The 16,250-nt window shown below is 42.1% G+C and overlaps 1 protein-coding gene across 3 annotated transcripts in view; it reads left to right on the top strand.

Moving 5' to 3' along the window:
* dclk1a (doublecortin-like kinase 1a) overlaps positions 1-16,250 on the top strand; it is a 314,126-nt gene that overhangs the window by 221,736 nt on the left and 76,140 nt on the right. For all 3 annotated transcript variants that reach the window (XM_080197467.1, XM_080197469.1, XM_080197468.1), the window contains one exon: positions 10,431-10,525. In XM_080197467.1, the coding sequence (XP_080053593.1) occupies positions 10,431-10,525 (95 nt within the window). The remainder of the gene's footprint in view (positions 1-10,430; positions 10,526-16,250) is intronic.

Genomic DNA, 16,250 nt, shown 5'->3' with positions numbered 1-16,250 from the left:
ATTGAGTCTGCACCAACCACAATCCCACCCAGACCCTATTCCCATAACCCCACATATTTACCCTGTAAATCCCCTAACACTCGGGTCAATTTAGCATGGCCAATCAACCTAACCCGCACATCTTTGGATTGTAGGAGTACACTGGAGCACCCGGAGGAAACCCACACAGACATGGGAAGAATATGCAAACTTCACACAGACAGTGACTTGAGGCCGGAATTGAACCTGAGTCCCTGGCACTGTGGGGCAGCAGTGCTAACCACTGTGCCATCATGCCACCTCCTATGATGGTGAGGAGGCAAACAATTTGGTTCAACTTGACAGGGAAAGACATAGACAAAATCATGGCGAGGATAAATGGTTTATAGAAGAGGCTGAAAATTGCGACTTTATTCAGGACATTTTTGAAAAATTACTTTCATGGGACATGGTGTTGCTGGCTAGACCAGCATTTTTACTGCCCATCCCTAATTGCCTTGAGAAGGTGATGGTGAGCTGCCTCCTTGAACTGCTGCAGTCCTTGAGGTATGGGCACTCCCCTCAGTGTTGGGGAGTTCCAAGATTTTGACCCAGCTACAGTGAAATAACAAACATACAGTTCCAAGTTATGACAGTGTTTGAGCTGGAAGAAAACTTGCAGGGGGTGTTTATCCCATGCATCTGCTGCCCTGGGTTCTTCTGGGTGGAAGAGGTAGTGGGTTTGGAAGGTACTGTTGAAGGAGCCTTGTTAAGTTGCTGCAGTGCATCTTGTAGACGGTGAACACTGCTGCCATTGTGCCTCAGTGATAGTAATTATCTGACTAGCAGTCTGAATGCAGAGATGATGGATAGATTGGAAGAGGAGGTGGAGTGGTACAACTGCATGGTCGGCAGCATAAATGTGGAACTAGATCCAATGCCTTTGAATGCTGACACTAACTGGCTGCATATAGATGAAGGAGAGGGGGTCAAAAACAGATTGTCAAGGGACTCCAGAGGTAACATTACTGGAGTGGACAGTGGGGCCGTTATTGGAAGTGCTCTGGCTATGATTTGAGGAAAGGGCAGAACCAAAGGAGCGGCATCACACTGAACAGAAGAGAAATGTTAGAGGTGAATGGTGTTGTGCTAAAAACTGCAGAAATATTGTGAAGTATAAAGCTCAAAAGTGCACTATGGACACAGACAAGAAAGACTTCCTTTGGTCCCATCTGAATGCTATGGCAAGGATGGAAATCTGATGTTAGCGACTGAGATACAGAGTTGCAGACACAAATCTAGGAGGTAACAGTGCATTGAAGCACTTTGGAGAGGAAAGGAAGCTTGGAGTTAAAGTAGCAATTTGCAAAGATGGACAGTCAATTTTTTTTTAGAGTTGGGATGATGGTTGTTTTGAAAGGAAAGGATCAGTGTTTGAGGGAATACTTTGCAACATCAACTGACATGCCAGCTTAGAGGGGAAGGATGCTTAGCATCTTAGTGCGAATGGAACCAAGGGAATAGGATTTGGGTCCCTGAGAAAAGATGAACTCAAAGCAAAGCTAGCACAAGGAGCGAACAGAAACACAAATGAGATACAGGTTCAAAGTTAGACCACAGCGGGAACTTTCATGGAAGCCTGGCTTTGTGAGCAAAAAGAAGTGAGATCTGGTAGTGACAGCTGAACTGATGGTCTCAATCTTCATGATAAAGAAATCTGTGAGCTCCTCGCACTTGTGAGTTAATTGCATGATTAGGATTCCCATGCTCACTTTCAGAACATATCAGATTTTACAGCCTAGGCAACACTCAGAACTAAGGCATGAAAGGTGGAGAGGCAGAAGTGATAGAACAAATTGACAGCTGGAGCAGCATCATGATGAATGGAAAGCCAAAGGCTAGACAGTTAGAAATTAAAACAGCCAAATCAAATGGTGAATTTTGCTTCAGTGTATTGTTCAGCATGCTGCAACAACTAAGCAGAGTAAATGTGGTGCCCACATTTACTCTGATACCCACAATGCAACAGCAGCTTCATATTCCATTGTACTAACTGCATAATGAAAATCTCTAAGGAAAGCAGTGTGAATGTTGTGATGTAAGAATATTGTTCGCGAACAGACTTGCTGCTTATTTTATTTTAATAGGATAAAATGAATAATATGACTACTTTGTTATTCGTTAACACTTTTTCCGTAGTGTGCTCAAAATGCGGTCAGCCCTTCACTACATAGCGAAATAAATCTTGTGTCAATGTACCGAATATATTAATGAAGCATTTAAAGCTTTTCTTGAAATGAAACTATTATTCATTTATCAGTCTACCATGGGATTCTGAGCAGCAATCTTCCATTATTCAGCCCATATCCAAAAGGCCACTGGGTCTTCCAAACTGCCTGAGATCTGACATGGAAGATTTTCACTGCGAACAATGTGCAGTGCAATCGTAAACATGTTTTTTTTAATTTTTGTCCCCTTTGTTAGGTATGGCACATAGAGGAAATCTTCAACAATAGATTTATCTAAGGATCGCCACTGATCGTATACTTTATTTCAGTTTTCCTATAAGAAAGAGTCAATCCTGGGATGACCTCTTTTTTGTAAATACGGGACTTACCTTTAGCATATTTTGGCTTGATGATCAACTAAAATCAGTGTCAATCATACAACCATTTTAATTTGAGCTGATTAGGTTATTTTACCCAAAAACTGAACATGTGCATATATTTCACTTTCCCCAAATTGACATTCAGTAACTGTTCAGCGGCAGACCTTTAATCTGAGCCACCTCAGTACAGGAACTGTCAGCACAAAAACACAAAATATTGCAGAGCCTGCGAATAAAAGCAGGAAAATGCTGGAAATATTGAGCAGGTCAAGCGACATCAAGGGAGAGTGATGCAGTTCATAGTCAAAAGATCTTCAATCACAATTGGAAAAGTTAGAGATGTAACAAGTTATTGAGCAAGTAATGAGGCAGGGAGAACCAGAAGGGAAATGTATTTTATGAATGAAATTAATAATATCTTCCATTGCATTCATCAGTGTGCTCGTACTTAGTTAATTAAATTGGTGAATAAGATTAATTGTCTTGCATTTGTAACTCCAATAATGAAGTTTGATTGGCAGCTTGGGCAACATTTGGTGTTTGACAATATTTACATAGTTTGAATCTGAAATTTGTCTATTCTTCTTACGATGTTAAACCTGCATTTGTGTGGCATCTCTCAAAGCTCGGTATGGAGAGAGTAATTTAGACTGGAAATAAAACAACCATTCTACGGCCAGAAAATAACAAGAGACAAGCAACAACTTGGTCAAGGAGTTAATTTGTTTAAAGACATGTTGGTTGAGAAATGGCTAGTAGAAAGGACACCAGGGAACTTTCTGGCATTTTCTCAAATCTTACCAAGACCTTTCACCTAAACAGGGTGAAAGCAGTGTGAATGTTGCGATGTAGACTCACCTGAAGAGCAGCACCTTTGACTATGCAGCACATCCCTGTACTGGACCTCCAGGCTTCCCTACTCCTCTCCTTTACCCATATGCTGCCCTTCAGCAGCAATAACAGGAATGGGGTTAGTTTCCACATGTGGGTTGATAATATCCAGTTCTAGCTCTTCATTCCTCCTCTTCCTTTTAACAGTTTTGGTGCTGCTAGACTGTTTGTGCAATATCAGATATGGTGTATCGCTGGTATATTCCTTCATCTCAATATTTGGCAGACTGAAGTCATTCCATCTGATACAAAGTCCATTCTTTTGCCACTAACCCCTCCCTCTCTCAGGCTGAATCAAGAGATTTGCAACATCAGTGACCCATTTCACCTTGATGAAAATTAAATTGCACATTCTAATTATCATCAAGAAGTATGAATTACACCCCTTCAATATTGCCAATCTTCCTTCCACCTCCTCCTCTGCCATCAAAACTTTTATACATAACTTTGCCACCTTTAGACGACTACTGTAACACATTTGTTACCAAATTTCCACCTGCCTTATTTTATAACCTCCTGGTTTAAGCTCTATCAAGTACATCTTGTTTACACAAAGTTCCTGTAGTCCTTCATTCCTGTCACTGCTCCTTAGATTTGCTCCTGATACCCAGGAGCATTCAATTCAAAATGATTGTCCGTGTCTATATATTCTTCAAAAATCATCTCTCACCCTATTGATCATTTGCTTCAGCAATCTCTTGAACACTCTTCCTTTTGAGGCTTCAATGCATCTTTATAAATACTGGTTGGGCTATTGCATCCAGTATTCACCAACACACTTTCCAAGGGATGTGAGTGTCCTTAACAAGGCATCCACAAGATTTACTAGAATGGACAGGGTTAGGTTGCATTAGCTGTGGTTATTCTCCTTGGAACAAAGGAGATTAAGAGCAGATAAGATAGACAAGGAAAAGCTGTTCTCAATGGTTGTACAAGGACTATGGAACATAGATTTAAGGTTTTGGCAGAGGAGATGTGGAGAAAACATTTATGCAATGACCAGTAATGATCTGGAACTCACTGCCTACTGAAAGTGGAGACGGTGAATGTTTCCCAAAGAAAGTTGGATGGACACTTGAAGGAAATAAACTTATGAGGTCACAGGAATAGAGTGAGGGGATGGGGCTGACTGGATTGCTCTACAGAGAGCTGGCATCAGCTTGGATTGCATAATGACTCTTGTGACATTAATCACTGTCCCTCCCTTCAAACTACCATTGGTGGCAGACCTTCCAACTACCTCAGTTATGCTCATTAGAGCTTTCTCTATGAACTTGTGCACTACTTCCACTTTACAAACAACCTATCTCTTCAAACTAGCTTTCAGTCTCTATCCCAAATTGCTTCCTTCGTAGCTTAGAATCCATTTTCATATATATGTCTGTTGGTGATCCACAATTGGGTATTTTCTATATTAAAAGTAACATACAAGTTCACAAGCTGCTATTGTTGTAGCACATCAAGCAAAAGTAATGTGAATTGTTCTTTGAAATCACACCTCCTTGTAGGCAAAACTATCAACTGAACCACCTTCCAAGACAGTAACAGTAATAACCTAAAATACACTTTACATGCTCCACAAATCCCTGAAATAAATATTTTTGCCTTGTCAGTAAGTTCTACGCATCTTACAAATATTTTGACATTTCCAAACATTTAAAATCAATAAACTCCCATAATACAATTCAATTCTAATTTGTAAAAGATATAATCAGCCAAATTAAAGATTATGCTCTGGCAAATGATGATTCATTAACATGCCCTTACATCTGTTTGCAGGTGTAATCATAAAAGCAAATTCCAGCAGATGCTGGAAGTCCAAAATAAAAACAGAAGGTGCTGGAAAAACTCACCAGGTTGAACAGCACCTGTGGAGAGAGGAACAGAGTTAATGGGTGGAATCTTGTGCTCTCACAGGTGGTGAGTTTGGAGGGAGGTGGGGGGTGGAAAGGGCATGTAATTAGCCAGGGTGGAGACCTACTAGAACCCTGCCGCCTTTCCGCCCTTCCAACCATGGGAAGGCCCATGGTTGACACTTAGTGCCTGATTGAGGAAGTTGACTTTAGGTAGGAGGTTTCCGCAGACAGCCCTCTCACCCTCCCTGCCCCCATTTCTTACCTGTGTCCTGGATGCCTCTGTGATCCTGGGACTCTGGTTTCCTGCGGCCACAGCCGCCCCTGTGGCACTGCTGAGCTTAAGCACTGTTGGCCTCTGACTGGCTGGTGGTAAGAGAGATCCAAGGTTGGACTCCTGGGGAAGGCTGGTTGCTGGCCTCTTCACTGCCTGAAGTGCCTGTGGTTCAGTGCGCCTTCCCGAAAAGAGACAGCATAGGTCTCTCGCCAGCTGTCCAAGATCCTCAATACCCCAGCAAGATACTGCCCAACATTCTTGGGGAGGTGTGGGTATTAGGAACATAGAAGTGTTCAAGATAAAAAAAGGCCATTTTGGTCCAAATGACCTGTGTCAATCTTCAGGAAATTTTTTCTCTGATTGCTTGTTGTAGAGTATGACAGCTATCAAACACAGGAATAATAACAAAACTTGAGCTGCAATAGTATTTCAGCTGAGGTCTTCAAAGCTTGTTGGACTTTTCCTCACATCAAGACAATGCACTCATCCAACAGATTTGAAAGGAAAAAGAACTCCCCTCCCACCCTCCAATATAGGAATATGACAATTGGAACTATCTTCAAGACGGTAGATAAATCATGCTCTGGAAAATATCAAGTTTCTTTTGTCTACAGTAGGAACTCACATTCTCCTGAATCGCCTACTTCCTGTAGAACATAAGAGTTAGGAGCAGGAGTAAGTCATCTGGCCCCTTGAGCCTGCTCCGCCATTCAGTAAGATCCTGGCAGATGTTCTCAAGGACTCAGTTCCACTTACTCGCCCAATCACCATAACACTTAATTTCTTTACTGTTCAAAAATCTTTGCCTTAATAACATTCAATGAGGTAGCCTCAACTGCTTCACTGGGCAGGGAATTCCACAGATTCACAACCCTTTGTGTGAAGAAGTTCTTCCTCAACTCAGTCCTAAATCTGCTTCCCCTTATTTTAAAGCCCTAGTTCTAGTTTCACCTGCCAGTGGAACCAACCTCCCTGCTTCTATCTTATCTATTCCTTTCATAATCTTATATGTTTCTGTAAAATCTCCCCTCATTCTTCTGAATTCCATTGAGTATAGCCCCAGTCTGCTCAGTCTCTCCTTATAAGCCAACCCTCTTAACTCTAAAATCAACCTTGTGAATCTCCTCTGCACCCCTTCCAATGCCAGCATATCCTTTCTCAAGAGACCAAAATTGTACACAGTGCTCCAGGTATGGCCTCACCAACACCTTATACAGCTGCAACATAACCTCGCTGTTTTTAAACTCCATCTCTCTACCAATGAAGGATAAAATTCCATTTGCCTTCTTAATTACTGCTGCACCTGCAAACTAACTTTTTGTGATTCATGCAGAAGAACACCCAGGTCCCTCTACACAGCAGCATGCTACAATTTTTTTCCACTTAAATAATAGTCCATTTTGCTGTTATTCCTACCAAAATGGATGACCTCACATTTACCAACATTGTACTCCATCTGCTAGACCCACTTACTTAGACGATCCCTTTGCAGTCTTTCAATGTCCTCTGCACACTTTGCTGTGCCAAATCAATCCTCCCAGAGACACAATGTAGTTTTAGACCTTCCAGAGAAACCTCTGACATGACCTTTGTTCCGTAAGAACTCTCACAACACCAGGTTAAAGTCCAACAGGTTTATTTACTGTTTCTTTACTGTTCAAAAATGTGTCTATCCTTGCCTTAAAAACATGCAGTGAGATGGCCTCAACTGTTCACTAGGCAGGGGATTCCACAGATTCACAACTCTTTGGAGTGAAGAAGTTCCACACCATGTTACCAGACAAATCCAAGAAAAAATATAAAATAACACCAGGAACTCCGGTGAGATTATTGCATCCAATTATCTCACCAAAGCATTTGTCTCAGTAAATTGTGAGGTTGTGTAGATTTTGCTCTACAGATTTGGTATCCAAGAAACTTTATCTCAATCCTGCAACTGCTTAATCATGATATGACTGAAACTGATTTGTTTGGGATACATGAAACAGTTTCTTCATAATCCAGACCCATGTCAAGTAGGGCTGTGTGATAGCCCCATACTATTCACAATCTACCTGACAGTGGCTATTCACCTCACTAAAGATCAACTGCCCTTTGGTGCCTAGATGGAAAACTCTTCAGCCTCAGTTGCCTCCATGCCAGAATTAAACTGACTACCGTGGCCATGCATGATCTCCAGTTTTCAGATGACTGCAGTGTTGTTGCATCTTGATCTCATCACTTCTGCATTCAAAAGATGTGACCTTTCTTTAATGTTGCCAAAACTGCTGGTCAGCTAACTATTCTACCTCCAATATATCTTGAAGGTGAGATTCTGGAATATGCTGAGCCCTTCCCATATCTTGACAATCACCTCTCTCAAAAGGCCACTTTTGATCAGTTGTGCCAGCTTGGCCTTCTATGAAATATGGCAGCAAGTGCTTGACAACAAAGAACTTAAAGTCAACAAAAATCCCAGTTGTCATCACTGTATTGTAGTGAGACCTGTGCATTGTATCAGTGACACATAAGAGTACGAGAGAATTTCCATCAGCAAAGCCTAGCCTCATTCTCCAGAATCAATGTAAGGAATATTAGGCAAATGCTAATGTTTGTCATGAAGCCATTTGTACCAAAATTCTGCAAAATCAGCTATAATGGACTGAACACTGTCCAGATGACCATCTTTCCCATCAGGTCCTGTTTTCTCCACTCACAAATGGCCACCATACCAGAAAGGACAAAGCAAATGAACAAATCCACTTTGAAGTTCTCCTTGAAGTATGGCAGCGTTGACATTACTGACTGGTTGGAGCTCACTGCCAATCATTCAAAATGATGGCAACTTGTCCAGCAAGCTGCATCATGATTTGAGTCCAATTGCCTTAATGATAAGGCAGAAATGGAAGCAAATAATGCCTTCTGAGTCTCACCACCTCATGGGACATCTTGCCCCATGTCGCCCAAAAATATGCAGTTTGAGAATCAACTTGTTCACTCACATGAGGACCCATGGCAGAAACTCATGACCTTGAGTAGACATCATCCTCAAATCAAGGCATAGCCAATGATAATAACTGTCAAGTTATATCCTGATACTATCTAGCTGTCTCTCAATTATCTTGCTGCATGGGAAGATGGCGTAATGATAATTGTAGACCAGGAATCCAGGGGCCCAGACTAGTGCTTTGGAAGACATGGGTTCAAATCTCACCATGGCAGCTGGTGGAACTTAAACTCAATTAATAAATCTGGAATAAAAAGATGATGATCATGACAACATTACCCTTCTGGTTCATAAAAGGAAATCTGCCATCCTTACCTGGTCTGGACTACATGTGACTTCAGACCCACAGCAATGTGATTGATTCTTAACTGCCCTCTGAAATGGCCCAGTAGGGCACTAAGTTCAAGGACAATTAGGGATGGTCAACAATCACTGGCCTTGCCAGTGGCACTCCCACCCCATGAAAGAATAAAAGAAAAAAAAAGCATTGCCTCCCTCAGTAGTTGACTCTAGGCATTTGCTGCAATCGTGCTGCCGTTTACACCAGCAGGATCTTTCAGTCCTGCTGATGGCACACCCCATCCTGGGTTCCCGGCCATGAGGTGTGTGTTCAATGGGAAACCCTATCGACAACAGCAGGACCGTATGATCGTGCTGCGAAACACACCACGGAGAGGGGGGCTATCCTGACCATTATGTAATCAGTCAATCTTTTTTTCAGACATCAGTTCTACAGTAACAGTTATTCATTGGCCAAGTTTATCTTGATTATTTGCCCGATGTAAGGTAGTTGAGGCCAAGAAGGCATCTTGCAGCAAAGGAAAAATTGAAGTGGTGAATTTCTGTGGAACGATGTGTTTAATTATATGGAATGTTCTTGATGAAATAAAAATCCAAAGGCAATTAATGCATTACATCGAGAATTATCCCACACTGATTATTTGCAAATTTTGTTCTAATTTTTTAAAATGAAGATCACAGATGGTGGCAGTGCGGGTGCTTGGAGCAGTCACGTGCAATGCTCAGCAGAGGTAGAAGGTATTTGAACTTCTGCACTCAAGTGAACCAGTGAACATTGAAGTGGAATTTGATTTGATTTGATTTACCATTGTCACATTTATTAATATACAGCAAAAAGTATTGTTTCTTGTGCGCTCCACAGACAAAGCATATCGTACACAGAGAAGGAAAGGAGAGGGTGCAGAATATAGTGTTACAATCATAGCTAGGATGTAGAGAAAGATCAACTTAATACAAGTAAATCAATTCAAAAGTCTGATGGCAGCAGAGAAGAAGCTGTTCTTGAGTCGGTTGGCAGGTGTCTTCAGACTTTTGTGCCTTTTTCCCGACGGAAAAAGGTGGAAGAGAGAATGTCCAGGGTGCATGGAGTCCTTGATTATGCTGGCTGCTTTTCAGAGGCAAGTGTAGACAGAGTTGATGGATGGGAGGCTGGTTTGCATGATGGGCTGGGCTTCGTTCACAAAGCTATCTGAAAGGTCAGAAAGGATGCTTGCACCCATAGACATCTACCTTCTTGTGGCTTCTGTAATAGCAAATCACTTGCATTCTCTGAATTAAAAAAAAATTACATGTGGATTCTAAATATGACAAGTAAAACATGGAATAAAGTGGCAACGTAAAAATACTCAATAAGTTCAACAAGGCACTGAACTTCGATTGAAAGGACTCGCAGAATGCAGTACAATTTGAGTAAATACATTTTGAGTACCCCAGATTCTGAGGGATGTCCATGCTTCTCCATTGTCACTGACCCTTGTACTGACAATCAATCCACTAAGCTTGTTGAATGCACAAATTGTTCAGTAATTGTGACCTGACGGATATTTCTTCTTTTAGTGAATGGAACCGCTGGTAGCCAGCTTTCCACTCCACGGTCCACCAAGACACCAAGCCCATCGCCAACCAGCCCAGGCAGTCTACGCAAACAGAAGGTGAGATGTTCGAATTACTTACAGCGAGGCTTGACCGGTCAAAGCAATTAATCATCAAAAAAAACGAAGCAACAATACCGAAGAAATATGACAGATTTCAGAGGGACTCATTAACTGCGAGTGAACTGCTTTAAGGGAGAAAAAAGAAGCTTTTCATGCACTTCAGTATTAAAAGCACAGTGACATTTGTGTCAAGTGAAAAGCAAGACCATTCAGTAACAGGAAAAAACAGCTTTGTAGTTGTGCATCATAAAAAAAATCTAAGTCCCTCAGCTGTATGTATAATAATGCAAATTGTTTATGCTAAAAGGAGAGGCATAGTATCCCTCAGAGACCTGCAGATCAGCGTAATGGTTTTAATTACTATTCTTACTGATTTTATTGCACCTTTTGCAGATATAAATGCTTTTGGCATTTTAATCAGAGGACTCAAAGAAACACAAATATTTGGTATAAGCTTAATTTGATTTAATACCTAAAATTTTTTTCTATACATCTGCCTTTTGTCATTGCTCTGATATCGTTGCCTGGCAACACATTCAACTGCGCTGTCCTCAATCCATTTTTTTTTGTCTTCATGGAGCTAAACATGAATGAATGTGCAAAAGAATATTCTGCAAGCCCAGCCTGTGTGAGATTTTATTGTAATTGTTCTGATATGGACAACATTTTTTGATCAAACATTTATACATTTTCTAAATGCAATAGGTACAAATGTTTATTGTATTACAATCGTGCTACATTTGTAGCTATTGTAACCAGTTAAGGAAAAAATGGACCTGATGCTACAAAAAGCCCAAGTCTGCCAGTTGTTCAGGATCTGATATTGGGCCAAATGAATGTTTAGATGATGGTTGGAAAAGAGGTTTAGACAACTTAGTCATTTGAGGGTCATTATTCCTCTCCCCGCTAATTTGAACAAAAGGAGTAGGTGTGTATGTAAAGCACTTGCCATTTGGATTAGAAGAGATAGGAATTGTACCCACTTAAAAGAATTGGGATCACTTGTAGCCTGATCCAGTATAACAGCATATTGATGTTGAGTCTGAAGGCAGAGATATCCAGTTGCCTGGCACCCTTAGCTAATCAATAGGCTTCATAACCAGTTTTCTCCCCTGATGTACATTTCATTTTAGTGAACTGCTACCCCACATAATGGTTAATGAGTTTTCATTTTTTTAAAAAAAGTTAAGGGTTAATTGAATGGAATATTTTATTCCAGCTTCGAAAGAAATCATTTAAAAGGCTGTACGCAATCCTGGACTGTATTTCATTCCAGTGTCTGTACCTCCCCCTCCCTGGGGATGATTCAGATTCAGTGGGAGATGTAGAGAGACAATGGAGCAAAATGTCAGGTGTTTGTTACGTAAGGGTATAACATTTAACTATTGTGATGCTTCACCATTTTCAGATTTTTTTTGTTCCCAGATTGTTACTGAAAATCGATTAAAGCTGGAAATTTGAAGTTCAATCTATTATTCATGTCCCTTTACAATGAGACAATGACCATATAATCTGGAAGTAGAGTTTTGTTGTAAACACCAAGAAATCTGCCCAATCTGTCTTCCATGTGATTCCAGTCCTACAACAATTTGTTAAGTGTCATATTTAGTGGCCCAATAAGGCACTCAGTTATCCCAAACTGCCACAAAGCATATAGCGTTGCAGCAGTTCAAGATAAAGGCCACCACCATCTCCTTAAGCCAAACAGGAATGGGAAATAGCTATCTTTCCAGCAGTGTCCATTCCCTAAGAATGAATGGAAAATAACAAAAGAAGATTTTCTGATTAATTGATAGCTTTTAATTTTCAAAGAACAAAGAAAAAAAATTATAGCACAGGAACAGGCCCTTCGGCCCTCCAAGCCTGCACCAACCATGCTGCCCAACTTAAAACCTTCCGGAGACCGTATCCCTTTATTCCCATCCTAAACATGTACTTATCAAGACCCACCTTGAAAGTCACTATTGTATCCAGGCACAGGTTTAAGTTGTGAGGGGCAAGGTTTAAAGGAGATGTACGAGGCAAGTTTTCCTCACAGAGGGTGGTGGGTACCTGGAACTGGCTGCTGGGGGAGGTAGCGGAAACAGATGCAATAGTGACTTTTAAGGGGCGCCTGGACAAATACAAGAATAGGATGGGGATAGAGGGATATGGTCCCCAGAAGGGTAGGGGGTTTTAGTTCAGACAGGCAGCATTGTCAGTGCAGGCTTGGAGGGCCGAAGGGCCTATTCCTGAGCTGTAATTTTCTTTGTTCTTTGTTCAGGTAGAAACAGTAAGCAGCCATCTGTCTTCAGTGATGCTGCCAAAGGTGAAGAGCTGCTGGTCCTCTGATTGGGAAGTTGATTGGCAGTAATTAACGTTTATCATTTTATTATCAAGACATTACACATGAAACAATAAGACATAGCTTATCTACTACACAAACACAGCAACTTCCTGGTGAGGCAGGCAGCGAAATGCTGTTTTCATTAAGCTATTGGTGGAATTTCCCTGCATTCTCCCTGTGTCTGCGTAGGTTTCCTCCGGGTGCTCCAGTTTTCTCCCATAGACCAAAAATGTGTGGGTTGGATGGATTGGCCACGCTAAATTGCCCCTTAGTGTCAGGGAGGCTAGTTAGCGTGAATGCATGTAGTTATGGGACTGTGTGGTATTGTGGACAGTGTAGACTCGATGGGCCAAATGACCTCCTTCTGCACTGTAGGGTTTTGTAGGATTCCATGAATGGCACAGCTCTGATGGCAACTTTGTAATTGAAATTTAAATGCACATCTGCTCTTTGCCTGAATTCACTGGACCATTTATTCATAAAAAAAAAGCAAACACCATTGGCCTCACAGGTATTTTGACAGCAAATCTGGCCCAAGGTAATTCTATACAATGAAATAGAACATTATTATTTCTATTTTCTTACTGCAGTGAAAATCTTCAGTCATTTTGATTTCACATCCCTCATGGTGAGAGAGAGGAAATTATTTATGTGCGGAGGTCTTCTGGTTCCAAATTACCCACTCAAGTTTAAAATACTAAAAAAAATCCATAAACGCGATGGTGCATTTTTCAATTAATAACCATTAGGAGACAGTTTATGCATTTTCTTTGCATTGTAACTGGCTGCTCAGTGATTGGTGATCCCCAGTAGGCACGTAAATTCTCCACATAAAATTTGATTTGAAAACAATACTGCAAATATAATGTCTGGCACGGTCTCCTTCCGGTCCAATTATGAAATAAGGAGCACAATTTGATTCAAGCATCTGCAATTGTTCAGTTTTGTGTTGTCTATTTTAGTACAGTGGACTCCACTTTCACCACTTTTTTAATGCAATATTCTGACAATATAACATTTACCGCTGAGCTGACATTACGTGTACAACAATACATACACAATTTGGGCATTGTGTTTTATCTTACGTTCTACTAGCTGTACTATTAATGCTCTTTTGTGGCACCCAGCTATAGATTCCATGCCTTTCTGACATGTGCCACGTAGATAGCGGAAAGGCTTCCAGTCAGGGGGTAATTCAATTGCCTACAGAATATCCTGCTGCTGACCTGCTGGGCCAATTACATTTATAATCAGTGAAAACCCCCAGGATACTGATGGGGAGGGCAAAAACATAAAATGCTGAAGAAACCCAGCAGGTCTGACAGCATCTGTGGCGAGAGAATAGAGCCAATGTTTTGAGTCTGGATGACCCTTCGTCAGAGCTCAAAGTTGATGGTGGGAGCTTTGGCAATGCCCATTGCATGTAGCACTTGTGTGGTGCAAATGTTACCTGCCACTTAACAGCCCGAATATCGTCCAAGTTGTGCTGCATGCAAGCCAGACTGTTTCATTATTCAAGGAGTTGCAAATAGAACTGAATGCTATGCAATCATTAGCAAACAGTCTCACTTTTGACCTTAAGATGAAGGAGAGGTCATTAATGAAACAATTGAAGATACGTAGAACTGAAACATTGCGCTGAGGAACTCCAGCGATGGCCTAGTTTTCAGATGTTTGGTTTCCAACAGCCACACCCAATCTTATTTTGTGCTGGGTATGTATGGTCATTGTCTCTTTAAAGGCAGCACAATCAAGAAAGGGTCAAGTGGTATGGGTGATAAATCAGGGCCCAGATTGGGGAAATCTCCCCAGAGGGAGGAGTTTTCCTAGTGCAGGGATACTTTGGATTAGTTGCTAGCACCGCAGCTCCTGTTTCTGTTTTATCAATAAACTCCTGTTTGCTTTACTAACATGGGACAAGATCTTCCAGCTGTTCACACTGGCAGGATCTTCTGTCCTGCCCATGATCTATCCCTTCCGTGGGTTTCCCAGGATTTTGGGGTGGATTCAGCGGTTAATTCCATTGATAGCGGAGGGACCAGAACATTCCGCTGCTGGCCAACAGCAGGTTTCCTCCAGGTGCCAAGGCACATGTTGCAGGGGAGCCAGAGAATCTTGTCTGAAGTTTCATTATAGTATGACTCCAATCAGTGGAGACTTTTCTGTCTGATTTCCATTGCTAGGGCTCCTTGATGCCACATTAGATCAAATGCTTCCTTGATGTCAATGAACCTTTATCTGTGGTGTTCAGCTCTTTGCTCTTGTTTGAACTAAGGCTGTAATGAAGTCAGGAGCCAAGTGCCTCTGGCAGAACCCAAACTAAGCATCACTGAGCAGGTTGTTGCTGAGTATGTGGCACTTGATTGCACACTCAATGACACTGTCCATAATTAAGTTGTTGATGGAGAGGACAATGGTGGGGCCAAATCTGGCTAGATTGGGTTTGTCCTGCTTTATAGGTTTGCAAACAATCAAACTGTTCTTTCCTGAATGTCATTGAACCTCTTCATGCTTCTTCATCCACCTGAATCTGTAATTAATCATTACTTTATGCATTTTTTTTTAAATTGGCTAACTTACTATTCAGAGACATTAGCCAGGATTCTCCCAAAGATATTCTAAGTCTCCACTTTGCATGAAAACGAGAGTAACTCCCGCCGATATTTTTAGCGTGATTTCCACAATGAATCTCCAACACTCTGCATCACAGAGTGCCTTAGCGTGATTCACTTTGAAAACCAATGGGCGGGGCCTGCTCCAGCTGAAGAGGCCGGCAGCATATTGTTGAGTGAGCCACTGCGCATGCACTGATCTATCATAGTGGAGATTAGTGCATACACACTAGCCGCACATTGCAGGCCTCCCGATTGCTAGCCAGCTTCGCAACTCCCCCGCCACTGCTGACATTGCAATCCCCGCAACCCCTGCCTGCTGGCCTCCAGGACCTCTCTGGCAAGCCTGATGTCCCTGACCCCTCAGCTGGCCAGCCCTAGTCACCCAGCATCAACCCCCTCCCCCTGCCCACTTCCATGCCTGGGTAAAATTTTACCCACTGCCCCCCGCCTCCCCCTGACCTCCCCCAGATGGCCAGGCCTGATCTCCTCTTCCCTCCCTCTGCCCGCGATTTTTTTGATAGTGGCTGAATGCCTCCCACCCCCATTCCCATACCCACCCCAACCAATTTCCATCCCAATTTCCCCCCTCTGGTCCCACCCATTTGACACTGCCCGATGCCTGGTGGCCAGTCAAGGTGCCCTTGGGCAGTGCTGCAGGCCAGTTTGGCAGTGCCCAGGGGACACCCTCCCCTTACCCAGACCTCCTGGGAGGATCTCAACAGCTTCTCGTCACTCCAGCAGGATGTCTGATTCCCCATTAGTGGGAACCAGTTGTGAATCA

The sequence above is a fragment of the Carcharhinus amblyrhynchos genome, chromosome 10 (genome assembly GCF_965287045.1).
Source record: "Carcharhinus amblyrhynchos chromosome 10, sCarAmb.v2.hapA, whole genome shotgun sequence".
Lineage (NCBI taxonomy): Eukaryota > Metazoa > Chordata > Chondrichthyes > Carcharhiniformes > Carcharhinidae > Carcharhinus > Carcharhinus amblyrhynchos.
This window is presented reverse-complemented; position numbering and strand designations above follow the sequence as displayed.